The sequence below is a fragment of the Penicillium mononematosum genome (genome assembly GCF_028829835.1).
Source record: "Penicillium mononematosum strain IBT 11891 chromosome Unknown utg000005l:1.0-9366267.0:1.0-9372171.0, whole genome shotgun sequence".
Classification (NCBI taxonomy): domain Eukaryota; kingdom Fungi; phylum Ascomycota; class Eurotiomycetes; order Eurotiales; family Aspergillaceae; genus Penicillium; species Penicillium mononematosum.
The window spans coordinates 6709220-6734881 of NW_026643275.1; the positions used below are offsets into that span (position 1 = coordinate 6709220).

Here is a 25662-nt window from a genome sequence, read left to right on the forward strand (position 1 = left end):
AAGACGCCCCTCTTAGCCTTAATCAACCGTCTCACCAGAGGGGTATTCAGCAGGAAAGACACAAAAACAACGTAACGCACATGTAAAAAAAAAAAAGGGACTCGAGATGAAAGCACGTGAGAAGAGGATCACCGCACGTGGTAGCTGGGCTTGCGTTGCCGGTTTACTGTTGGTGGCGGCTCATCAACTGGGTAAGGGGGTCGGACTTTGGTGTTCGAGGTAGACAATGGTGCTTGGGAGAACAGTGGTGCAGGCATAGCCACGCCGCCGTCATCTTCTTGAGCTGGGTATGGGATGGGCGTCTTGGGCGGCACTGGTGGTGCCATGCCATTGAAGGTTGCAAAGTACTCATCACTCCGGGTGGGAGAGCTCTGTTGCTGCGAGCTTGGTCGGCTTGCAAGCTCGTGGCTTCGGCGATAATCACTGCCAGATTGCCGAGGCGAGGAAACAGATATGCTATCCTGAGGTGTTGGGTGAATCGGGAGTGTGTCTTCCGTTGGGGATGTAGCCACCACGGTTGGAATGGGTGGGGGCGCTTGTGAAGGTGGAGGGTGGTGTGCAGAGCCAACGAAGTCCGCAGGTAATTCCGCAGGTAGTTCGACAGCGAAGTGCGCAGGGGTGGAACATGTGATTGAACGGGAGGAGAAAGCGAAAGCTCTTCAGTCTCAAGATCAAACGATAGGTCATCGCGATCCCCGCCAGCTGCAGCATGGCTCGCCAGACGGCGGTTCATGCGGTCGATCTTAGCAAATCTCACACCTGCTTCTAGAATCATCTTCTTGACTTCGGGCCTGGCCAGATACTGCCGTGTGTTGGTGCTGATATCGGCTAGCCGGTGCCATTCATTCATACCAAACTCGCCAACCCCGACCTCAACATTGAGGCGGAAATAGTTGTCTTTGCTGACATTGCGTTTCGCGAGACGGTCTCGAAGCATGTCATTGTGAATATCCTCGCAGCCCTCAATCTTCGTCATCAGCCGACGCCGCGCTTCAGCAAATGTGCCCAACGAGTCGCTGAAGAAATCCTCCCACCATTCATGTTGTCGGTTATTGGTGCCAGGTGGGCGCTTTCCAGTTCCCACACTCACGAAGACACCAACTTCCCGACCCGGCCACTCATTCACGACAGCCTCATCAAGAACCAGCGGCGCGGGATTGAATGTGCCATGACCCTCATCAATAAAATGGTGCTGACCAATCTGGATGGGCTTGAAAGCAAGCCCCGTCGCAGATGTCGCACGTCCTGCTTGCCAGATAGTGCAGTCGAATTCAGGTGGAGGTTCCCGGCGGGAGTCGTAGGATCGTAGAAGGACGGCCGTTCCTTTACGCGGAGTGCCCTTGTACATAGCAGTGACCGCACTATATTTTATATGAAATATCAGTACCAGCGACCCATGGTTTTGCATTATAGAACTCACGTTTTCGTCCGATTTTCTCGGTTATCATAAAGCAGCGCGTCTGGATTACCCCAACGCAACCCATTCAGAAAAACAGAGCCTCTTTGGCTGGTCGGGGACATTGGATGCGAAGCAGCAGCGGTGCTGAAACTGCCACGACTAATAGAGCGTTGTGGAATGGACGCTGGGCTGTATGGCAGGCTGGTCATAGAGGCCATGGAATCACGGTTGGGAGCATTCCCCGTGTCATTTCCCTCCGTCTCGTACACTGTATGTTCCCGCACACATTCCCGGATCGCCTCCTCGAGCTTCGAGGCCTTGAACAAAGTCGAACGGTAGGGAATACCAGCGATGGTCTTGTCGGTCTCGAATACTTTGCGAGTCATGCGTACGTATACTTCTTTGCAAGTCTCGAGATCCAGGCGGAGGCGACCGAGCATCAGGGCGATCAAGCCGCCAGTGCCGGTACCGGCGATCAAGTCGAAGTGATCGCAAGGTTTGGGAATCTGGTCTCGACGCGGAGGCTTGCCTTCGCATTCAACATAAGTGCGGTACATGAGTTCCTGGAGGAGAATAAGCATAGAGTAGCCACGAACACCACCGCCATCTGTTCAGGTCAGCTGAGTCTGATATACGCCGAGATGAGATAATACTAACCTAGAGACAGGATCCGCAGCGGAGGACCCTTGGTGGTGTCCTTGCGGCGCAGATTGGCTGGATCCATGGCGATTGTAACAGTGATGTTTTGGAACGATTACGATCGCTTTTTTTTTGGCCTGCTGCGGCAGCTTACCCGCGGCGGGGCTCAGCAATGCCTTATGCACCGGATCGCGGGATATTTGGCGCCTGACCGATCAGGTCTTGGATAAAGAGGCAGAAGCGTCGCACAGGTGAAACACAAGTCAAATCCAGCTCTGGTTGGGGGCGTGACAGGTAAACGTGAGAGTCGCAGTTTAGCGTGGACTCCAAATAGGCAGCGGCGTATGGATGATGATTGGAGGGGCTTGAGCCACAGTCCCTTAATAGTTCGATAAGGCTGTACTGGCTTGACACAACAAAATGTATGAGTCGCACAAGTCACTGAATAAAATCGGCAAGGGAAGACGAAACTGCAAGTTCAAAAGATGCAAGTTATTCTTAGAAACCGAATCCAAGTCCACTTTTGACTGTTGCTTTTCCATGGGTCAAAGAGGTCAGGTGACCATTCGGGGCAACCGGTGGCGGTGTCTTGTTATGATGTAATTGTGGCTGTGTGTTTATTCCCCAATTAAATTGCTTTCTTATGCTTCTCACTCAGATTTCAGCTACGATGTGATTTGATGCATAGGAGGAGGAAGAAATATTTGTATCGCTTCATGTCAAGGGTTTGTCAAGTCAGCTACAATTGTTCCAAGGTTCGTCTGTGAAAAAGTTCGTTCCAGATCTTATATTATAGTTCCAACCTCCAATATGACGTCAATTCCCTTGATATCCTCCAAGGTATGTACAAATACCTCGATGTCCATATTGATGTGCAACCAAGAGTATAATCTACCTAGGTATTTACACTGTCATTTTCAATTCGTCATGCCAGGCCAATCTAAAGAACCCAATTAGCATTCGCTCCCACAATTCGCCGGAAAGTAGGAGAAACACTCACCAAAAATAGACCTCTTAGTTCCTTTCTCGGAAACCAAAACCTCATCCCCAACCCTCAGATTAATCCCCTCACCCTTCGGCTCCAAGAAAGCATATCTACCAAAGACAGGGCTATACTTCGCCCCGGAATCCACCCTGCGATCCTTCATCAACTTCTTAAGCACAGCACCAGACTCACCAGTCCCCATCTTCCCAGTCTCGTAATCAACATTAAGGCTCTGACAGCGTACGCAATTCCCCGTCAGCAACAGCCTACTCGACCCACGCTCCAATCCAGCGTTCACAGTCAGCGCACCCCAAAAGTCCTCTTCGAAAGCCTCCCCAGCCCCCGAAACAACAATATTAGGCCGGAATTTCGTGCGGTCCATCTCTTCGCCGTCCGGCAGCCTCGCTGAGACATTATCAACGGATGTCTCGGAGATAACCAGATAAGGCGCGCAGTCCGCAAACGTAATACGGTCCTCATGCCGTGCGTGCACAGTGTGAAAGTAATATAGCACCAACACCAACACTACCGCACTAGCAGCGAAAATGAGTGTGGGTGTGAGACTGCGAGCTGTTTGGGGGGTCATCCCGTCGCGGATGATTGTACCCCCATGCAGGAGTATGTTGATTGCGGATGCTACAATGAGAATTGGGAGGACCCGTTCCCATTTCCTGTCGGGACTTGTTAGGCTTTCGAGTATTGTGCGCAGCGGGGTCTTTTTGTCTTTCTTTGCTGGCGCGAGTGTGCCAAGCACCTCTCTCGAATGCGGGCCAAGGTAGGCTAGGACTACGGGGTATCCGAAGCGAGCGCTGAACCAGTTGTTGTACTCTGCGCCCATGTTGTATCCTGTTGTTGGGCTCTGGTGCATAACGATTTTGAGAGGCTTGAGGGTTTTTGGCTTGGGCTGGAGTGGGATTTCCAGTCGATTGGTTTCGCGGAGTCTGGTAGCTGACTCTGCTGGAGGAGGGTGATATGTGATAACCAATTTCCCACTGTCCTTTTCTGTCTCCGGATACTCGATGTCTGTGTGAAAGAGGGCCATCTCTGGGAAGTGCGGGACATGCATGTTCTTTAGGGTTGTGGTGTCGGAGCCATCCTCGGCTGGGATGACTTTGAGGAGCATGAAGTGGCGGTCATATCGAAAGCCACGTGTAGTTAGGATACCCTCTGTGATTGTTGTTGGTCGGAGGGATTTAACCGGGTAAACATAGAGCTGACGGTGGGTTAGTATTTTGTTTCCCGTCTTCGTCGCAATTCCGTGTTCGTACCTGGCTGACTTTCATGATTGCAGGTGGAAAGCTCTATTGTAGATGAAAAGAGAGCAGTATATCGTACCTCGATGCAATCTACGGTTATGAAAATTCACTTTGGCAGGCCGATCTCGGGGAAAGAAAATGATGACATCGTTCCCCATTTCCGTGAATTAGAGTTTGCGGAGTAAATCTGCCCGTCTATTACCTAACTTTGTATATTCTACTCCGTAGCATGAGTACATATGTCCACATAGGTAAGTTATTTAGGTAAATGTATCTTTGGACTTGTTCATTTCTAGTCTTAAATAAGAGGCTTCAATCATATTCGTTTCGAAATCATGCAAGGAAATATACAGAGGGAATCAGGAAAAAAAAGAAAACGTCTACTGGTCCTCAGCCCATGGCAAGCTGAAGGTACCAACCCAGTCCTCAACTTCTTGGCGGAGCACAACAATCTCCGAGATCTCCTCACCCTCACCCACGTAATCCAAGAACGCCTTGACAGTATTGGGGTTCTTGACACCGCGGGACTGGGCCGACTCACGGGCAGCCTTGTCCAGCTTCTGGGTGATGGTGACCGCACGGTCGACGATATCGGCGACGCGGGTGAAGTCCTCGGGCTGGAAGCCACGGGAAGTCATGGCTGGGGTTCCTGAGACGCAGACCACCGGGCTTGAGGGCGGACTTGTCACCGGGAACGGTGTTCTTGTTGCTGGCGACACCACACAGCTCGAGAACGCGCTCAACACGAGCACCGTCCACACCGCGGTTCTTAAGGTCCACTAGCACGAGGTGGTTGTCGGTGCCACCGGACACAATGTTGTAGCCGAGTCCACCGTTGCTGGTGGAGTCACCTAGGCGGCCGGCTAGAGCAGATGCATTGCGGAGTACTGTCTTCTGGTATGCCTCGAAGTCAGGTGACTGAGCCTGCTTGAGGGCCACGGCCAGCGCGGTGATAGTGTGGTTGTGAGGGCCACCCTGGTGGCCGGGGAAGACGGATGCGTTGATTGGGTTCTCGAGATCGTACATGACGGGGTTGCCCTTCTTGTCTGTGCTACGCACGCCCTTACGGTAGAAGATCATAGCGCCACGCGGGCCACGCAGAGACTTGTGGGTGGTGGTGGTCACGACATCTGAGTAGGGGAAGGGAGATGGGAGCACATCGGCAGCCACAAGACCCGAGATATGGGCCATATCGGCCAGCAAGTAGGCACCCACGGAGTCAGCGATCGCGCGCATGCGCGGGTAGTCAATCAGACGACTGTAGGCCGAGGTACCCGCGATAATCAGCTTAGGCCTGTATAGGGTGGCCGACTTCTCCAACGCGTCGTAGTCAATCAGACCAGTTGACTCGTCGAGGCGGTAAGGGAAGGTCTCGAAGTATTTGGAGATAGCGGAAATCTTCTTGGTAGGAGTCTGATAACCGTGGGACAGGTGGCCACCGTGAGGAAGGTCCAAGCCCATGAGGCGGTCGTGGGTGTTGAGGAGGGCGGAGTAGGCCATGAGATTAGCGGGTGAGCCAGACAGAGCTGGAGTGGGTTAGCCTTCGCATATATCATCGTACCACGTCGAGTGTATCATACGTTGAACGTTCACTCCCCATTCCTCCGGGTTCAGACGGAAGGTCTCTAGGGCACGCTGCTGGCACAACCGCTCGGAGGCATCAATGTGTTCGTTTCCTCCATAGTACCGGGCACCGGGGTATCCCTCGGAATATTTGTCTGAATTACGGTTAGAATGGTCTGTCGGGCAAGTAGAGGCGGTCACATGTAGTACGTACTTTGCATAACACTGCCTAGGGCATCGAGAACAGCTTGCGATGTGAAATTCTCGGAGGGGATCAGGTTAATGAAGTGCTTTTGACGTTGTTTTTCCTGGGGTGATTTTAGTAGCTGTTCGGTCAATTGGTGAGCTCTATCAGCGATGACGCACCTTCTGCAGAATGTTCCAAACGGCGGGGTCGGACTCCTCCAGAGAGGCCGCGAGCAACTATTAAATGGTCAGTCTGCATGCTCCGATTGCCATTGAATCGATTCCGATCACCAACCTTGTGTTGCGTATCACGGGTGGATGTCGCTACTCCCCGCGATTGGGGGGCTAATCTGGGCACGATAGAGGCGCGAGCGGAGACAACGGCTGCCCGGGAGCTCCCAAGGGGGAGCAAGCGAGCAGCAGATCTACCACAGCGAGACAAATACATGATGAAGCTGAAGAAGGTCAATTCTCAAGCAGGGTATTATGTACTTGACCGATAGGAAAGCAACGGCTTTTAAACGATTGATGCTAGTCGGACGAGCACTGGCACCTTTCCGTTGCCCGCGGAAAGCGGGAAAATTGCACTATTCCCGTTCGAGCTCTCCGCCTGGTCCGTGCGCCAGCTGTTGGTTTATCTTCGCTCGGCAAAATTTTTCCCTTCTTTTCTTCTTCACACAACTAAATCCAAGATGAAGAAACGGCGTTCTTATCTGTGTCAGCACTCGTCGGTGACGGCTGGACTTCGGTCTAGCTGGCGCTGGACGGGCGCTGCTGAAAGGTCCCACGCCCCTTAACCATCCTTCTAGGGGCCAGTACCATCCGATTGGAATTGTTGTGTAGGTTCATTGGTCTGCTGTGTCAGATCCTTATCCCCATTTTGAACCCCTTCGTGGCAACAGTTCCACCGTCGCATTGTCGACACTCCAGTACAACGAGGACATACGGTTATCGCATGCTCTAAGTGACTCTCGAGTACAGTTAATTTCACAATATATAATCGCTACTATTAGTCATGAAATGATTTGGTCCCTCGATGTTCTTGTCCCGCATTATCCTCTTATACGTACTCCATCCTCACACTCTACGACGTGATACGTGATGACACCAACTACATTGTCCAGCACGCACCACAGTGTTGATGCAAAATCCAACCTTGGGTTTCCGACCTCCTAGCCTAATAATCCCTCCAGGTCGATGGACTCACGGAGGAGCTGAGCCACTGCGTAGTTCTCCAGAGTGACGGCAAGCCCCAGAGGGACGAAATTGGTACCAGGCGGTTCCTCGGGAGATGGATTCGCTCCATGAAGAAGGAGCATCCTGGCTATCTCTGGGTCGCGGTGGACGGCGGCACAACGCATGAATGGCCAACGTGGCAGGTGTATATCACGACGAATTCCTTTTTCAAGCAGGAACCGAACCATACCGGGATGCCCGGCATTGACTGCTGCGAGTCAGGGCGAGAAACTCTTCGGCGAGCTCGATCGATTCAAGATCACAGCCACTCCCATCCCACAAGATGCTTGGCGATACCGAGGTGTCCTTTTCCCGCAACTTGTCTTAGCATTGTCTCGAATACTCGACGGTTGGTGACCGCCCCATGATCAAGCAATAAGCTGAGGATTGGCTCAGAGCCTACATGTATGACTTCCTCGAGCAGATCGACGCTGGGATCGTTCCAAGACCTAGAGGTTTCCGTCTCAGTGTCCCATTACGCAACCCGATTCGGATCAGTACCATGTATCAGTAACAGGTGCACGATGGCTGATCGATTTTGCAATGTAGCCACATAATATAAGCACTCCCATCTTTTGTGGTATCTTTCCTCTGAGAGCCTCACTGAGTGCGAGCCGCGCAGTTGCTATGTTGGCACTCTCCGCCCAACGCAGGGCGCGGTTGGAGTAAAATTCGGCATCCCATTGATAGAGGCTGGGGTTTAGGAGTTGATATAGCGCTCTGCATGTCTGGACAAAGGAGTTGAGAGACCACAAGTCTAGGGAGAAAACGTCTTCCCATGGATCAGGGCTGAAGTGTGGGTCTTGCAAGGAGAGACTGTAGAGACCCCATTGGTCAGGTATGGCCCGGAAAATGAGGTGGATAACGTCAACTGGCAGATCTAGGAGATGCATTTTCGACTTTACCTATGTTGTAGGTACCTGGGGGTAGAGAAGTCTGACTGTAAGGGATTCTATTCAGATATATATCTGCTGGTCCTAACATACATATGTCAACAAAGCGATTAACTGATGCCGTACCCCGGATGACGCCTTGCAAGCGGGTTGAATGAAAATTTCAACTCTCCATTTGAACCAGATTACTTATACGAAGTACAATATTGCAGATAGAAGGTGGGGATTCTTGCAGAAGCGCGGTTGGAAGTAATTGAGCCTCGTCCTGAAGGTCTGATTTAAGAATTATTTTTAATTTTTATATGTTCATCTGGCATGTATAATATTTTGAAGTTGAAATTGTTAATCATAAGAGATGCAGTTTCTAAAGCTGCTCTTCAACATAGAATAATAAGCCGATCAAAACACCTAGAACTGCAATCGCCAGTGCCCAGAGAAATTGGCCCAACCCTAGCAGCCACCAGTGCCCAAATGGGAAAGGATCCCCCGGGATACGCACCTCGAACCGGTTCCTGAGGGCGTGCGCTTAAAGTGAGGAAGACGCTAGGGAGGAAGTGACTTTGGTCTCCATAATAATTTGGCTGTGTAATTAAGTACCTTTCTCGGTTACTCCAATTTACCTTAATTGTTTATTTTTTTTCTTCTTCTTATTGCCACACTCCTGTCTCTGCCCCTTTTCCCTGGGCGGTGCCTGAGTGGCACCGGGTACCTGAATCTCATTTAATTAATTTTTAGTTACTCCGTAATAACATTGGTTATAAACTCTCCTGCCCCCCTTCTTTTTCTCTCTCCCTTCACCCACGCTTACATTCTCTAAATCCCCGGTTTTCAACCGATTACATTCTTTTAAATCCGTCACTCTTTTATCTTCCATCTGAACATTCTTGGAATCATTCCAATCACCTCTATCCACTCCATCACAATGCGTTTCTCTATTGCCGCTCTCACTCTCGGTGCCGCTGGTGCCATGGCCGGTGTTGTCACCGAGACTCTCACCGAGTACACCACCTACTGCCCCGAGGCCACCTCCGTTGTGCACGGAAGCAAGACCTACAGCATCTCCACCGTATGTTTACCTTGCCAACAAGTCTGCGACATATACTAAATAGCATCTCAGCCCGGCTACATCACCATGAGCCACGGTCCCTACACCGTCACTCGTCCCCTCGTGACCTCCACCGTGACTGAGTGCAACGCCTGGTAAGCATGCCTCTATATCCAACACGACCAATCAAACCCATCTAACACATTCCTTAGCTCTTCCACCCCCGCTGTCTCCACCCCCGTGGCCAGCAGCAGCGTTCCCCTGATCCCCGTCGTCCCCAGCGTCGCCACCTCCACCCCTCTGGTCCCCAGCGCCGGCTCCACTGGCGTGCCCAGCGCTCCCTCCAGCGCTGCCACTCCCTCCCAGCCCGCCTTCAACGCCGGTGCCATCAACGCCGCTACCGGTGCTGGTGCCGGTCTGGCTGCCGTCTTCGGTGCCGTTGCCCTCTTGCTGTAAATCAGTTGAGTGTGTCAATGGTATCATGAAGAGCTAGCACCGTGACTGGTGTTATCGCTTTGATACCCGCACGGTGCTATTGGGTGTTTACGGCTGTGGGTTCTTCTTCTGGTATATGTCTTGTCTACGTCTTAGATAATACATAATGAGCCCTTTTGGGTTTACTTTTCATGTTTGCCTTTCTTGTGGAGCACATATTTTTGTTGGTTTTGCGCATTATTCTCCTGGACATAACGCTTTTTATTTATCTAACTTCGATCAAGAATGATCTCTTACTTTCTACTTATTTTACTTGCATTGAGCCTGAATTCTGCTTGTAACCGTCCCAATGTAGAGCTACCTATAGATAGTGAACTGCTGTGCATTCGACGGCACAACTATCACTACCATCACTACCATCTTCATATCTCGCCATCTTGGTTAGTGCACATCATCCGATACTATATCAAGCTTGATATCAGAATGTGTGTCAGACCTTGTTTGTCATTCTCATTTGTCGTTCTCAGCCATGCGCATCTATAAATTGATGCCAATACTCTATCTGCACAACGATTCATCACCACTCTGCATCGCTGTATCTTCCACCATCCGCTCTGCCAATAGTATCTAAGTTTCATTCACAATCTGACCAGAAGGATGCCGGCTATTCCAAAGGAAAATGTTCAGGCTTCAACCCGCCTCAAAGATCCCACCCATGCTAAACAGGTCTGGTGTCGCGATTCACATCACTTGCACTAATAGCCTTGATACTATCCACATTGGATCCCCTACCCCTGGAATCAAATATGTGACTATAGATGATACCAAATATGCTGACATACCTATGCGCTGTAGCATTTCTTCGATGTCGACTCTTCCGAGTCGATTGCGACCCCTGCGACTAAGAAGCGCAAGAGGGATGGATCTAGGAGCATGAGTTCCTCAATGGAGACCATATCCCCAGGGTTGATCCACTCCAACACCTCCAAGACTTCGCACAAGCGCTCGCCCAAGGAAGCCAAGAGAGACAACAGTGCAACCAAGTCTGCCATGTCGCGTGAGATGCAGCAGTGTACATCTCCCGAGCCCACTGGGCTCGAACTCCCGCCTAAGCCGTCGTCGGAGCAGAAGGCCGTGAATGACAATGTCTCTACCAACACGAACCCATTTGGACTCGCAGGCCTTCCGCCTTCAGAGTTCGTCTTCCCCCGCGACGTGGATTTGGGTCTATTCGACTACCCGTCCGACGAGAGGGAGACCTCGTACGAGCTAGAGCCAGTCTCCGAATGTCTGCCCGAACAGCGTGACGAAGTTCCCACTCCGTACACCCCGGTCTTGCGCGCGGTGTCGCAGTACAACCAGCGCATCTGGAGCCAGTGTGGGGCCAAATGTGAGACTTGGCTGGCGCGTCAGATGTACTATGAGCTGGATGACATCTCTATTCGCATTGAAGACATTATGCGTGGGATTAGGGCGATGCTGGAGATGAGGGGGCCGAGTGATGATTTTGACGGTCTTGGTGAACATCATTTTGAAGCTGAGGAGTCCCATGGTTCATTCAAGGGTGGTGGTCCTGAGGATCCGTGGGAATTGAGCGATGAGGATGATAGTGCACTCTTTGTGAGCGGCACTGATGAACTCTCCAGCTCTGATGAGTTTAGCGGCTTCTCTGGGGATGAATAGATGGGGGTGTCCACTTTTGCCTAACTACGATAGCTTACTACACACATTGCAATACTTTTATCTTTGGTGTTTCTTAGCTTTCTCTCCATTGACTGCATTAACGTCCTAACGGGATAGTGTTGCAAGCCGGGCTGTTAGTTATTTACTCGCATCTCATATACCAATGTCATAACTCATACCAACATAACTCATTTCCACATTCACACTTCAAAGAAGAGGCATTGTCACACGATTTGTGTAATCAACATTCTCTTTCACGCTTTCGATGCGCTCATGGCAAGTGCCAAAAATGCTATCCCAAAGACGTGTCTGCTTGCCATAGTTATGGCTCTTCCTCCATCCATAGCGGTGATGTAGATCATGATCTTCAATCACCAACTCAGCATCAAAAATTTCCAGCAGCCAATTCACAGTAGAGGGTGCACCACCATGAAGTCGAAGCCCACTATGACCAATGAACTCCGAAAAGGCAATATACTGGAAACAAATCCACCACCCATAAAACCCCATAGGCAGCCCAATAATCTTCAACGTAGTATACGCAAGAAGCGGAATACCCGTAATATCCATGAATTCCTGCTCGTGGTCGGCGTACGCAGAAAGCAAAGGATTGGGATGTTTCGTCAGATGGTGTCTACGGTGGAACTTCCACAAAGGGCCCACCGAGTGCATCATACGGTGATACCAGTAGAACCAGAAGTCCACCGTGATACTGTACAAGCCAATCTCCAAGGGAAGCCACTTCCATTCCAGTGATGTCGGTGTCTCCCCGGCCGGTAGGTAAGAAATATTGCCATCACCATACGCAGCGTTGAGGTGGATATCAGCTCACGTATCACCTTGCCCACGCCAACATCAGGGATCTCATCCCGAGGATGCTTGTCGCCATCCAAGAAGCCATAGACTTGGCCTAGACGGCGCATGATGTGCATTTCGTGAATGCCGTTTAGCTTGAATGCACTAGAATACAATGCGAAAGCACCGATGAGAGACATGTTCTTCCCGGTGTAGATTGTGTAGGCGTGGTGTATTGCAAGTGGGATCGCGGCGTGTAGTAGAATCCACAAGTGGACCGTCCACTCTCTTATGGCGGGTATTTTATCTTTCTTGGAGAAGATTGGAACCTCCGCGTCAGAATCAATGAGATGTAAGCCAAGGAGTTCAATCATCCAGTGGTAGGTGTTCCACTGGGATCGGTCATGGCGCCAGGTAGACACCATGGAGTCTGCCGGGTTGCGCGTGGTGGTCGTTTGCTTGGACATTATTGCTTGGTTTTGAATTTCACCGGTATAAGATGTTATATTGACGGTTATAGCCAGGTCTATAAATTCTTATATACATGGGTCCGCTCAAGGTTGTCTGGTATAGCCGCACATGTGAAGTTATGATCGACACACGACAACCCTCAAACAGGAGACGTTGCTAGAACTCTATAATTTTCTGAACAAATCAATCACGACAGATCGAAGCGTTGGGGAACCCCAAACAAGAATGGAATGCGAGAAACTGTGATCTCATAGCGCGGGGAGGGCACCAGGACCTGTGACTGAGTCGTCTGCCTCGGTCCCCCGGATATCTACGGAGAAGGCGGGGAAGTCCCTTGGTGATTCCGGGGAGAAGATCAAATCTTCATCGTTTGGTCAATTGTTCATGTTCGTACTTAGCTTGTGCTGATCTCATTTAACCGATGCCCCATTGTGGGACACTATAACCACGGGTAGTGCTGTAAGGTTCTACAAGTACACACTAATAGCTGATAAACCGGCCGATGATAGTGTAGGAATAAATGTATATAATCTGACATATTTGGTATGCATAGCAGGGACCCATTTATAACTACTTCGTCGATGATGCTTCAGCTAAAGATAGTAATCTCGGATGATGAATACATTGAGAAGAGCCGAGCGAGGACTCTAGTGAAAATGAAAGATATACTCAGCTTGATGGGGATGAAATTGCGTCTACTCAATAAAAGATCGAACGGGCCTGTAGTATCGAATGGCACAAAACTAAGATCTGGGAACAATTTGGAGAAAAAGACTCAAGACCGTCACCACATGGCCCTTCCGACAAGTTTACAGTATAGCTCAATCTTACGTATAGGCCCTATTTCAGAACTCACTTAGCTTATTCCATTATCTAGTATTCTAGTATCTTCAAAGAGAGCTAGATGTTGTTATAGGTGGTTTCAGTAGTTGACCATTTCCCGATATCTCTCATCCCCGAGCATAAATCGTGGCAGGATCATCATCCGATCTACCTACCAGGCTCACATTTAAAGCCAAATCTGAAACCGTGTTGTTACAAATGCTTCCGGAAGTGCTTGGTAGCCTGGGACAGGGTGATCAAGGAAGTCCGCAAGGTTGAATTAAGAGCCTTGAATCTTCAAGCCTGAAGCTCATTCACAAATGGGAGACTGCAACTTTTAAGTAGAAGAGCCACAGTCCATTAGCTTCTAAAGAGCCAAAACAAGCATGAGACACCAAATAGATAGCATTCCCAAGGTTGTATGTAAATAAAGACAGATCGGATATAAAATTGTTGTCACTTCCCCCAACTTCAAGTGTTTGCCAACCGATTCTGGTCTTTACCCTGAACCTCTCTCGCCCAATATTCTGCTTCTTATTCTTTCTTCTTCCATGTCACTCTTCTCTTCAGTCCATGCTAGATCTTCTCTCCTCCATCTTTACTCGTTTCTTAAGCCTCTTCCCCATCAACTATGAAGTCAACCAAGGTCCCCAAGAGACCCACGCTACATTGGAACAAATACAGGCGACAGGTGCTTTGCTGTTTGTATCGCTTCTTTGTTTGCAGCAAAAAGCAAACCGAAGAGATATTCTCCTACATGTTTCGGAGTCATCTAAATGATCGCGGCATCCAAGGCTTTGTTCCATTTACCACACTGAACACCCAGTGGGTTTGGATGAAGACCAGACGGGATCCAGTTTGGTCCCACGTGCATACGAGCACCTCATTTGACACCGATGGCGAGTGGAAAGAGATTATTGCAAGAATCAAATCTGCAGCTAAAATTTTACGGTTCGAACTCCATGAGAAGACGGAGGACGACATCAACATATCGCGCTCGAGCTCTGTGGGGTCCGATGACGAACGGAGTATTGCACTCGTTAGTCGATATTGGACATATCTAACCTGGAACTGCAAGCTGACGACTCATTCTTAGAATGGACCCGCCGCGCCAATGCTTCCGCATTCGTTCTCTACTCCGGAGACTCTCGGTCCGATGGTATTAGTATCCCCGAGGCGGGATCATGGCTTCGGCGAAAGTCCCAGAGCAAACCAAAACATCGAGCGAAACGTCGACCAGACCACCAACCGGACTATTGACCAGCGGAATGATCCCCAGAATGACCCCTACAATGGACTCAATAGGCCCAACGAGCCGGTCGTCACTGGCCATGGCAAGCTCTGTTTCTGGTGCAAACATGAAGGAGCCATCTACGAGCCCGAGGAGATCCAGGAACTGCAAAACGAGGCCTACGATGACAGTGGATATGAGGGTCATAGTCATGACAACGAACATAACAATCTACAAGACGATCCTGTTATGAGAGAGTATGTCCAAGGACCCAAGCAGTTTACGAGGGAGGTACATGGTGAAGTCCCCTATTCGGATGAAGAATCACCTGATTCAGGGAGCGAGGCGTACCTGATGACACCCCATGAAGGCCTCTCAAAAGCGCGCCCATTTTGCGACCCACACTTGTCCTCGCTTTCAAACCTAGAACAAGAGCCTCTGGATTCTGAGGATAATTCAGATTGGTGCGCTGACAGAGAAAGCCCTGTTGATTTGACTGGTTTTGGGGCCCCTTCGATCTCGGAAGACCAGAATGGCTCCCTTGTCGATGATCGAATTTCCGCACGAGAGGCTCTGTCCAGATTCAGATTTCCCCATACCCGCGCGGGTCGCGATGAGACACCTGACGACGGCTTTGGTGAGAGGGCGTCGCGGTATGAATGGCCCCCAAATGATGAAATAATGGTGGAAACTCTACGCCAGTTGTCCGTGGAAGCTCTTCGCCAGGTTGAAAATCAGTCAAACAATCGCACTCATCAAGAGATGGATGTCTTGATGTATGACGGCAATACCTGGAACCAGGTGTAGAAAAAGTGTGGATACGACATAATGTCTGGAGCAAATTGTCTCATATTTGATATCAATACGCAGGTTGAAACATGGAAGAGCTCAAACCGGAGAGACAACCGGGAATTTGAGACTCCTTACTCAGAGGGCCTCACTTAAGGGAACATAAAAAATGAATTGAAGTTGAAAGCTGCCAAAAAGTAGTAGAAAATAAACAACAGTAACCCACAGTAAACCACAGAGCAACTCCATACAATGGAGGAGAGAGACATCTATATGGAGACCTCATAGAGTAACAAACATCAACCGCTCACCATCTTGTTCAACTGGTTATATTATCGATTTCCCCGACGGGATATCCGGGTTAAATTGAGGATGGTTTTCGATGCTCTCATATTTATGCGCAGTCGGCAATGCCCTATCCATCTGTGCTTGAGTCGCGGTAGGTATCTTCGGGCCACGCATAAGGGGGTTGGAAGGATTGTGGTCATATATCCACAAACGGTTCGAGTTATCGGGGGCTGTTGCTGTATAGAACTTCCAACGCATCCAAGGTCCATTCAGGCGCTTTGTTCCACGTCCAGGAAGGACGACAACCGGTATCGAGTCCCAACTGGCTGCCATATATTGTTTCTCTTGCTCATTCCACATGTTGACTTCCAACTCTCTTACCAACATGGTTTTCTGGCTGCCATCGCCCAAAGTCACAACTAACACCCCCAAGAGTCGAGGTACGGGGTACATAAGGCCCTGGGCTTGTAGGTTTGTTCTTAGTCGGTCCACGTCGTTTTCATAAAGAACCATATAATCAGCTCCGGTATCATCCTTGAACGAGAATTCAAAGGACTCAGGTGATGGTTTACCGCCTGTCATAGGGATTCGAAGAGCAATTGACATCTAAGGAGATGTTAGAACCAGTATTTAGCATTGGAGTATTGCATATACCTCTGCTGCCCACTTTCTGGACCCCGTTCCGCATTCGATCACAGCCAGTTGACTGCTAGGTCCAGGACCATCTATCTAAACAATCCAAGTCAGCATGCTCGTCCAACAATACATGATTGACTGGCGAGACTTACGCCCTCGACCCAAAACCCGGTCTCATTTCCCTTATACTCGTCATAGAGGTATTGGAATTCATCCCACTTGAAGGGCCTTGGCGCACAGAGCTGGGCTCCATTGTGCCAGTAGGTGACGAAGCCATGGCACCAGTCCAAGACACCTGATCGGTAAGCTAGAATGACATTTTGGACATTGTTGGCGATCTTGTATTTGTCCTTGATAGCATTGCTCTGAGCCCATTCTAGGATAGATTGGAGATTCTCTAATCGTCGCACAACCGGCCAATTTAGCCCCTTCTCTGCAGCCATCTTTTTGCTATATGGGATTAAAAGAGTTAGTAATTGTCAATATATTTATATTGAGTTATGACTGACTCTCGTTCCTCCTGCTCCATCAGCAGCTCTTCCAGTTTATGTTCATAAACATGGGGCATGATGTTCTCCTTAATCCGCTCACGACATCTGGTGATCTGAGACTGCAGATCACTATACATAGGTTAGTAGTTGTATTTCCCGTATCAACTAATCGGACTTTACTCATTAATTAGATCAGGCTCTCTTGAGTTCCAGCCTTTGGGTGCCTTCGCCCGATCAGTAATGGCAGTCTTTGCCGGACGCCATTTCTGCTTCGGAGGCCTTGGTGGCATAGGTTTAAGCCTCTTCTTGGAGTAATCGGTCTTCAAATCGTGCATGAAAGCTTTCACATCTAGAGGTTTTGTTTTAGGGGCCTCTTTTCTTTTTTGGGCTTGACTCTGCCTCCGAATCATCTGGAGCTGCCCTTTTGTCCTTTGGTCGTATAGGGATTTCGACTTCAAGCTGACCTCTAGCTGCTTCATTACGCTGTTCTTGTCGTTTTTCGCTAAAGAAACCTTGGGGCTTTCGGGCCCGGCGGGGGTTCTTACCATCGCCCGGGTGTTAGACATTTTTATATAGAGCGCAGTGCTGTGAGATTGATGGTACTTTCTAGATATATGGAGAATGAAATAAAATCAGGGAGATCTGTCTACGAAGCGTTTGTCGAGGTATTTTGTATAGGATATTTGGCTTTCTTTGATGATACTTGTTCGAGATGCTTCTTCGGTTTCTCTTTGTGCATTTTCTGATATGAAGGGGATCGACCTGGAACTCGATTCTTTGAAGCTATAAAAAGAATTCCCATACGTTAATTCCGAATATTCGAACAAACTAATATTTCTAAAAGTAGTTGAATTCTCAAACTTAATCCATGTCGACATCACAGTCTCCGTCGTTATCGTATTCACCCCAAAATTCTTTAAGGTCTTCAACACGCCAAGCAGTAGCCCAGCCAGTCTCGCGTTCAATTTTGACCAAAGTCTCAACAATGGCAGTGTGTTCAGAATAATGAGACATAGCCTTACCAGCTATCCACAAAGGTTGAAGTGCGTTAGTCCAGCAGCCACTAGTTACAGATACGCAAAAAGTTAGCAACTCCGCGCTGTATTCCTCTCTTTTTCAGTCAAATAATCAAATAACGGTTGAGAAACTCACTGATGACCGTTGGATGCGGATATTGCACATATTTGTCGAGCATGCCAAAGAACTGACCTCTATTTGTTCATTAGCCTTGGTCACTAAAAAAGCGTAGAAGACAACATACCGGTCTCTTGCTCAATGTCAATGTCTTTGGCTTTCGCTGAAGCAACAGTAAGGCTGCTACATGATACATCTGGTTCCCGGATACTGTCCAATATTAGTACCACGGAGTCAATAAGCAATAGCGAGGAACTTACTAGCAGCCCCATTCCCATACAACGCGATCGGAAAAGCTCGATCCAGTCCTTCGCGCTCGGAAGCGGCTACACTGAATATAGATTTCATTTGGGCAGGTCGATTATCGTACCACTCTTCTACACGCTCAAACGAATCTGCCCAGCGATCAACGTATGAGTCGCCATCGTCGTTGGGGACAGATTGGCATGATGTGCAAGGGTGAGACATTTTTGAAGCACAGCCGAAAAGAACGTTCAACGTTCGCGCGACGAGATATACTGTATAGTTGGCATATGTATCGAGATTGGTTTTGGCTGAAGATATAAATGTCTGTGCAGCTTCGCTGTAGCTCATATCAACCGGACGCCAATTGTGGATAGGTATGATGGTCTCCTCCTCGGATATGAGACCACCGCAAACATCTGATTGAAGTCAGGGAACTGAACAGATGATATGGGAAAGAGGGTTTCATACCCATCCGAGCAAAGCACCAAAAAAGAGCTTGCTCTTCCTTCCCAGAGAATCCGTTGATCCCAGCTGCTTGAATAAGATACGCACAGCCGTCTAAATGGCGACGCCATTCCTTGGGATTACCTATCGTTCGTCAGCTCTGAAGCGCACGATAATGGGAACCCTGGATACCTACAGCTCAACATTTCCAAGACACACAAGATGACACAAGAAGCTATGACAGGAGTGGTTTTACTTCCCAACTCAGGTAAGAGGAGGTGAATGGCTTCCTGGTACAGATATAGGCTCTCTGACTGCGATTTCCGGTTTTGCTGTCTTTCGAGCTGTCGCGCAGATAATGCCAATATAGAGTAACGAAGGTGAGTTGAAGACTTGGCCATCTGAGGGAAGGTGGAAGCAAAATGGCGATGATTATCAAACATGTCGAGCTTTCCAGAGTTAGATGGATTCTCAATATAATGGAGTCTGCACAATCAACTTACCCAGGAGCATATTTCATTAAGATAATTTCCCCACAAGATATGTTCTCTTTCGGGCGATAATTCAAACCTCCTGCTATATTCCAAGCCTCGAGACTGCCGCTTAGTTCTCGGAAACGACCCAGCCTCACTAACTGCTACTGGGGTATGCACTGGAGGAATGGAGTCTTGCGAGCTGCGACGATTTGGAATATCCGGCAGGGCAGTCCATAGCTGGCGGTTTCTTAGAGTCGTATGAAGCGCTTCATAAGCAGAACCAGGCAAAAACACATCGTTGACGAGATCTGCCGGATCGGAAAAGATATTGTGCTCAAACAATGGCGATGGAACAGTCTGGTAAGAGCCAGTCAAGGATGAATGAAACTGAGCGCTCTGAGTTAAGCCCTCTAGCCCACTCAAGCCGTCGATCATATACTCAGGGCTGGAATTATGGATTTGCGACGAGTCATCCCTGGATTGGGGAAGCGTATTGAAGTCACATTGTATGGTTGGTGGATAATGAGACTGGGGAGACTCCGCTTGAAGTCCCAAATCATGCCCATTGATCACATTTTCAGGATGGCGTGGGGATTTGTTTTGAATGGACTTCTGAGACAGGTGTGATGATGTATCGCTGGAGTAGGGTGGTGATAGACCTTGGTTGAGCGCGGGATTAGGACTACGGATCTCATCGGTAAGGGAGGGAGGAGTGGGATCCGGGGTATTTTCCGTAGCGGTCACAGGCACGGGCGTGGCACTGGAATCTGGAGCAGGCGGCGGAGACGGCTCATGTACTGGTTGCTCGGAAGCTCCGTGGCCCTGTTGCTTGGGTGTGCTTTTTTGCCCGTGAGGTTTTTGGGGCGGAATTCAAGATTTTGAATCTACTTTGACGCTTGTTTTTGGTCACTGCCACACCTTGGCTCATCGAGGGGTGATCTGATTCTAGCACCTTGATATTGGAATCACGAAAGGCTCCGAGCATACGCCATTGACACTCGTCGCCTCGGCGCTTGCAGCCCGTGCAGGTGGGCTTAGCCTCATCGCATTTTCGCCGCCGGCGACTGCAGTTGACACATCCAGTTCGTGTACGTTTCCTGCGCTCCATCCCCATGTTTAGGGGATGTAAATCTTGCGGTTCTAGCGGAGCGGAAGTCTGTGGGCTCATTCTGTCATTATCGCTGCTAGCCCGAGGACTATTCAGGGATACGTTCGACATTTTTCGAAATTACCATCCTAGGTAAGCTGAGGATAGCAGTGAATGCTTGCGCGGAGGATGTGCAATATTGAAGAAGTGAAAGATCTTTACCAGATCGGGAAAATTTAGGCGCCTCGTCTCAAGGCGAAACCGGGCTTGGCGGGGCCCCGGGTTTTCCCCGGGGGGGTTTTCCCCGAGTGGCGACGTTGTTCATCCGATGAAAGGAGGTTGAAAGGAGGTTAAATTCCCAATTGGTCATGGAAGTATCTCCAGTCATAACCTCGTTGAAATTAAAGGATCATCGAAGAGCAAATTCTTCTATAGTAGAAAGGTTTACGAGATAGTGAGGGCGTGGAATATTTCAAACCGGCAGAATTTCATCTAGAAAGGCGGCAAGTTAAATCCAGACAGAATAACAAAAGTCACGTGGACGGTATGCCTTCAACCGGGTACTATTCCTAATTAGGTAGACTTGGCGCTATGGAGGTTTCTAACTTAAAGAGGTTTACAACATACGATCGATTTTAATGAGGTGTGACTGTATGAACAGCAAAAGGAAAAATATTGACTGGAAGATATGTAGGGAGTCAAACGGATATCCACATTTTGTATTAACGTACTAGACATATATTAAATCTGGAATGAAATGCGTTGACTCCCTAAACAACCATCACTAGAAGGATTTACTCAACATGTTGAGCATTTACACCCTCCAGGTCTTTGGCAGTGGCATTTCCAACCCGTGTGTCCACATCACCCGCAATTCCCATAGACGAGTCCCAATGAAGCTGGACCTTTTCGTTGGTGAATAACCGATCAATTTGCTCCAGAGTGAGGTTTTGCGTTTCCGGATAGAAAAAGTAGATAAATGGGAGGAAGACGAAGTTGAATACTGAAATATCAGTTAGTTCAAGCGCTGGGGACTGAAATAAAAGAGTTGAGTAGCACATACTGGCGAAATAGATATAAGTCTTATACCCGATGTTGGCAATGCTAACTGGTGTGATTTCCACGACAAGGAATGTACAAATCCCTAACACTCGTCAGCCTTTTGCCGTTAATCAAATAGCCGAAGTACATACAGTTTGTTGCAGTCGCCATAGCGGCTGATCTGGTTTCGAATTGCAAGTGGTGAATATTCCGCGGGCACTTAATGTTCGTGTCTGGTTAGTGCCGAGCTCACTTAAAGCACGATGGTATATGGAGGAATACTCACAAAGCCAAGGAATGGCAAGAAGACCCGTTGCAAAGAAGAAATTGAACAGGAATAGCATGACAGTCGCAACCAAGCCAGCTGCGTGTCCACCATCCCAGATAGTGCCTGCCAAAACAGCCATACAGCAGCCCTGTCCAATGACTGCAAACATCATGAGCTTACGGCGGCCAAGGCTGGAAAAAATTAGCATAATGTCAGGACTCCATCATGGGTCCACATACCGCTCGATAGTCCAGATAGGAACCATGGAGGAAAAGAAGTATGCGATTCCATTGAAACCCGCCAATAGCAATGCTGTGTGGTGGGACATCCCAACAGATTGCTCAAAGATGACAGTGGCGTACTAGGGCTCATTAGCAATGTTAACGTCGGGGTTTCAAGTTGTTTGACTCACGTAGGTAATCAAGTTAATGCCAGATAGCTGCTGCATGGCTTGACCTCCCATACCGAGAAGAGTTCTGTATAAGAAACGTTGCTTGTTGTTCTGAAAGAGAAGTTTGAATGACCCTCCAGATGATGCTTCCTGTTCTTCTTCGACTGCGCGAGAGATCTCTGTAACATCCACGTTCACAACAGGGTCATCCTCGTCGATTTCACGAGCATTATGCTGGAGCGCCCAGATAATGTGACGAGCTTCGTTTTCGTGGCCATGTTGGATAAGCTATCCCGTTAGTTTGAGCTCCACGAATTTCAACACATTTTGACATACCCATCGAGGAGATTCGGGAAGGCACATTACTCCGAGGAAGGTGACGATAGCAAAGAGAATTTGTAGCGCAAGCGGAAAACGGAACTGTGCTTCATTCTTGACATAGCTCATCCCGTAATCTAAAAGAAACAGTAAATTTAGTATCAAGGCTTGGTTAATGGTGTGGACTGGAATGAATACTCACCAACCCAATATGAAAGCATGACACCAAAGATGTTGATGGCTAGCTCAATGGCCAACTGTTCGGAAGGTTAGACCCAGGAATTATAAGAGGCTTTATGAATAACTCACTCCTTTGCCTCGACTTGCCGCCTTGCTCAGTTCCGAATGCCAGACCGCTGTGGCAATGTTAGCAAATAAAAGGAACAAGACAGAGATCGAAATCTAATTGAAGGGTGCCTCACGAATTGTACTTGTGTTGAGACCATTTCCAACACCTGCGATGATCCGGCCGACGATGAGATGGGGAATGCCATAGGCACTGGCTTGGAGAGCTGCACCGATGCTCAGAACGACACATCCAGCCATGATACAATTGCGTCGACCGAGTCGTTCACCAACGAGCAAAGAAACAATTGCACCCAAGAAGCAGCCCTAAGCCTGTTAGAAATGTGATAGCATGGCCTTGAAAACAAACGAGCGCTTACAATCTCGTAAATGGCAACACTATTGTACATAATGTAAGTCATTCTGCGTTCTCTTTTCGGTATATAGGGGGGCCAGATCACTCACACTGTGCCTTGTAAGGAAGAACTACCGTGTCCATTCGCAGTGGTATCAATCTCAGGGAATGTAGCAACAAAGGCATCTCCAGTCAACAGACTGGACATAACGCCCTGGTCATAGCCGAACCTGAACACCCCTGTCAGCTGAACAAACCATTTACCTGGTCTGACGACACTAGGTTCGTCTACTCACAGCAAGAAACCACTACCAGCAGTGGCTGTGATGGCGTAGCTTAACGACCGACCCACGAGGAAAGTCATGATGGTGTAGTGACTGGGTTAATATTTTCAGGTATCGCGCAATAAAACACGCGTGGACGTTTACTCAAAGCTACCTAAAGCAGTGGGGCCCTCGAGGGTTTTATAACTTGAATAACTGGGTACAGTATCATATTCCATCAAGAGTGGCTCCATTCAAGGATTCCGTGACACTGTGGCTTAAGTTCCCACTTTGGTCGATGAACTTCCCCGGCCTGCCATGATTAAGGTTCCGCCGAGTCAACTCCGCGTTTTGCGGGATGCCTTGTGGGGACATTGACGATGGAAAATGCCGCATCTCTTGGATATTTGTCTACTTGAACTAAGGTGCTTTTGCCGAGCTAAGGGAAGCCGAGCTTATGCATATAGTTATTCTATACCTAGGTGGTCATTTTGCGTGAGAATGAGTAGGATGCATAGTTGGAAAGTGCCTAAATAGAAGAAAACAGCCAAACCGAGTCACAAAAGTTCGAAACTTCGGCATCCCTGGACCGGTTAAACTCTTAAATGGCATGCGTATATTTCCTTATTAGGAAGATTTAAACGCAGTCACGTGAAATGTCTCATTGGTGGACCCCGTTAACACGATACCTCACCTCTCCGATACACTTCAACCCCAGCTTGTTCCCCAGCTTGCTGCCCTATTCCCCACTGATTTGCAGTCGCACCTTTCCTTAAACAGCATATTTTAGCACCCGTTGAGAAGACATCGGACTTCGCGACCGGACCGGTGGTTGCGCATATCGGCATGATTTGTCCAAATCGGCAACTACCATTGAAAAATTGGACCTCGAGCAGATTGCATGAAACTCCGTTCCACTATGACCCATCGAGCTGAACATTTCCCTAGTTAGGTTGCATATAACCGCTGTGAGCGATTGTCTGGCTGAGGATGACGCGCTGGAGCATGTGTCTTATATGCAGCAGACACGCTCCAATCTGTTCTCTGAAATAATCAAATCTACCATTTCACTTCCAACCTTTCTTATCCACCATAGCTTAAACATTGACTCACAATGGCCCCTTCTGTCTCCCTCGACCACACCACACCGGCAGTCGTGCCCGAGTCCAACGAGACCCCTGCTGCCTTCGTGCCTGCCAATGACCTCTTCTCTTTGGCCGGTCGCACAGTCATGATCACCGGAGGCGGTCGTGGTCTGGGTATGTGCTTGACCACTGCTGTCCTTGAAGCTGGTGGTGACGTTGCCTGTCTTGATTTGCTCCCCGAACCCAGCGAAGAGGAGTGGAACGCCGTGCAGAAGATGGCCAAACAGCGTGGCCTTCAAGCAACATACACCCAGTGCGATATCACCAATGAGGAGGACACTAAGAAAGTATTGGAAGACATTGCGGCCGAGGCACTGCGTCGGAACAAGCCCTTGCGTGGTGCCATTACTTGTGCCGGCATTCAACAGATGGTCCCCGCTCTTGATTACCCTATCGATGGATACCGGAAGATGCTGGATGTCAAGTGAGTTGGATAATGTTGTGTCATACAAGAGCGTCTTGCTGATTGCCGTTTTCCTACTTAGTGTTCTTGGAACATTTATTCCTGCCAAGCACTGTGCGCGCATCTTCGTGGAGCAAAAGACCCCAGGCAGCATTGTGATGATCGCGTCTATGTCTGGTCAGATTGCCAACCGGGTAAGTCTCGCGACAGATTGAATTAGGAAATCGCACACTAATAAGTGAATCTTCTGTAGGGATTGACCTGCACCGCATACAACTCCTCCAAGGCCGCCGTGCACCAGATGTGTCGATCGGTTGCCCAAGAATGGGGCCAGCACAACATTCGCGTCAACACGCTTTCCGCAGGAGTAAGGCACCAACGTCATGTTCTGGCTTGTCTGAGTGAATCCGGCTGACCGTTGATATTCTAGTACATTCGCACTGCCATGACCGACGCTTTGCTTCAGGAGAAGCCGGATTTGGAGGAGACTTGGATGCGTGGTGCACTTCTCGGCCGTCTTGGCGCCCCCGAGGACTTCAAGGGGCCTACTCTATACATGCTCACCGACGCTAGCGCTTGGATGACCGGTGCTGATCTCCGAGTCGACGGTGGTCACTGTGCGTCGGCATAAGCTGGTGATTCAGTAAACGGTGAGAACGAGAGATGAAATAGACCTGACATGCTTTTGGCGTTTTAGAGTGGATTTGGATGGGCCATAGAGACGTCTTGAAATTAGAGATGAAATTACATATGATCCTTGCCCAGTTTATTACACACTCACCTTTCTCGGCCCTGAGAGTAAACTCATCAGTTCTAGGTCATCCTGTCTGCTGAGCCGTACTTAACAGAGCTTCCCTCGGTCAATGTAGCTGTTCTCAATGGGTTCCCACAGCAATTTATTCCTTTGGAAGACATTGCGAAAGCATATATTAATAGGATAAGTGCGTCCATTTATTATTACAA

General features: G+C 49.0%; 12 protein-coding genes across 12 annotated transcripts; 4 read left to right on the top strand and 8 right to left on the bottom strand.

Annotated features, from left to right (window-relative positions):
* Positions 1-128: 128 nt before the first annotated feature.
* Positions 129-2123, bottom strand: N7519_010717 (putative Patatin-like serine hydrolase; the record flags this gene model as incomplete). Its single annotated transcript, XM_057297490.1, has 4 exons — positions 129-371; positions 425-1361; positions 1421-2006; positions 2057-2123. 4 exons carry the CDS (start codon positions 2121-2123, stop codon positions 129-131), a joined length of 1833 nt encoding a protein of 610 aa, XP_057145372.1.
* Positions 2124-2955: 832 nt separating this feature from the next.
* N7519_010718 (MOSC domain protein) lies at positions 2956-4306 on the bottom strand (the record flags this gene model as incomplete). Its single annotated transcript, XM_057297491.1, has 3 exons — positions 2956-2978; positions 3039-4236; positions 4292-4306. 3 exons carry the CDS (start codon positions 4304-4306, stop codon positions 2956-2958), a joined length of 1236 nt encoding a protein of 411 aa, XP_057145373.1.
* A 353-nt stretch (positions 4307-4659) lies between these two features.
* On the bottom strand, positions 4660-6476 carry N7519_010719 (serine hydroxymethyltransferase; the record flags this gene model as incomplete). Its single annotated transcript, XM_057297492.1, is given in 6 exon segments — positions 4660-4928; positions 4942-5805; positions 5860-5997; positions 6057-6150; positions 6209-6265; positions 6324-6476. The coding sequence occupies 6 exon segments, from the start codon at positions 6474-6476 to the stop codon at positions 4660-4662; spliced, it is 1575 nt and encodes a 524-aa protein (XP_057145374.1).
* Positions 6477-7200: 724 nt separating this feature from the next.
* Positions 7201-8157, bottom strand: N7519_010720 (uncharacterized protein; the record flags this gene model as incomplete). Its single annotated transcript, XM_057297493.1, has 3 exons — positions 7201-7472; positions 7562-7713; positions 7766-8157. 3 exons carry the CDS (start codon positions 8155-8157, stop codon positions 7201-7203), a joined length of 816 nt encoding a protein of 271 aa, XP_057145375.1.
* Positions 8158-9079: 922 nt separating this feature from the next.
* On the top strand, positions 9080-9658 carry N7519_010721 (putative GPI anchored protein; the record flags this gene model as incomplete). The annotated part of the gene is made up of 3 exons (XM_057297494.1): positions 9080-9223; positions 9275-9357; positions 9415-9658. The coding sequence occupies 3 exons, from the start codon at positions 9080-9082 to the stop codon at positions 9656-9658; spliced, it is 471 nt and encodes a 156-aa protein (XP_057145376.1).
* A 636-nt stretch (positions 9659-10294) lies between these two features.
* Positions 10295-11320, top strand: N7519_010722 (uncharacterized protein; the record flags this gene model as incomplete). The annotated part of the gene is made up of 2 exons (XM_057297495.1): positions 10295-10363; positions 10493-11320. 2 exons carry the CDS (start codon positions 10295-10297, stop codon positions 11318-11320), a joined length of 897 nt encoding a protein of 298 aa, XP_057145377.1.
* A 207-nt stretch (positions 11321-11527) lies between these two features.
* On the bottom strand, positions 11528-12582 carry N7519_010723 (sterol desaturase family protein; the record flags this gene model as incomplete). The annotated part of the gene is made up of 2 exons (XM_057297496.1): positions 11528-12061; positions 12121-12582. 2 exons carry the CDS (start codon positions 12580-12582, stop codon positions 11528-11530), a joined length of 996 nt encoding a protein of 331 aa, XP_057145378.1.
* Positions 12583-14039: 1457 nt separating this feature from the next.
* Positions 14040-15446, top strand: N7519_010724 (uncharacterized protein; the record flags this gene model as incomplete). The annotated part of the gene is made up of 2 exons (XM_057297497.1): positions 14040-14447; positions 14505-15446. The coding sequence occupies 2 exons, from the start codon at positions 14040-14042 to the stop codon at positions 15444-15446; spliced, it is 1350 nt and encodes a 449-aa protein (XP_057145379.1).
* A 309-nt stretch (positions 15447-15755) lies between these two features.
* On the bottom strand, positions 15756-17409 carry N7519_010725 (uncharacterized protein; the record flags this gene model as incomplete). Its single annotated transcript, XM_057297498.1, has 5 exons — positions 15756-16322; positions 16371-16445; positions 16505-16802; positions 16862-16972; positions 17024-17409. 5 exons carry the CDS (start codon positions 17407-17409, stop codon positions 15756-15758), a joined length of 1437 nt encoding a protein of 478 aa, XP_057145380.1.
* Positions 17410-17704: 295 nt separating this feature from the next.
* N7519_010726 (Zn(II)2Cys6 transcription factor) lies at positions 17705-20362 on the bottom strand (the record flags this gene model as incomplete). Its single annotated transcript, XM_057297499.1, has 8 exons — positions 17705-17906; positions 17996-18054; positions 18105-18187; positions 18238-18639; positions 18692-18811; positions 18864-19116; positions 19171-19965; positions 20054-20362. The coding sequence occupies 8 exons, from the start codon at positions 20360-20362 to the stop codon at positions 17705-17707; spliced, it is 2223 nt and encodes a 740-aa protein (XP_057145381.1).
* Positions 20363-21024: 662 nt separating this feature from the next.
* On the bottom strand, positions 21025-23252 carry N7519_010727 (uncharacterized protein; the record flags this gene model as incomplete). Its single annotated transcript, XM_057297500.1, has 13 exons — positions 21025-21233; positions 21294-21374; positions 21424-21504; positions 21558-21730; positions 21779-21900; positions 21952-22218; positions 22267-22385; positions 22451-22505; positions 22558-22604; positions 22671-22860; positions 22914-22932; positions 22999-23118; positions 23185-23252. 13 exons carry the CDS (start codon positions 23250-23252, stop codon positions 21025-21027), a joined length of 1551 nt encoding a protein of 516 aa, XP_057145382.1.
* A 1013-nt stretch (positions 23253-24265) lies between these two features.
* Positions 24266-25330, top strand: N7519_010728 (oxidoreductase, short chain dehydrogenase/reductase family; the record flags this gene model as incomplete). Its single annotated transcript, XM_057297501.1, has 4 exons — positions 24266-24720; positions 24782-24893; positions 24953-25066; positions 25130-25330. The coding sequence occupies 4 exons, from the start codon at positions 24266-24268 to the stop codon at positions 25328-25330; spliced, it is 882 nt and encodes a 293-aa protein (XP_057145383.1).
* Positions 25331-25662: the final 332 nt, after the last annotated feature.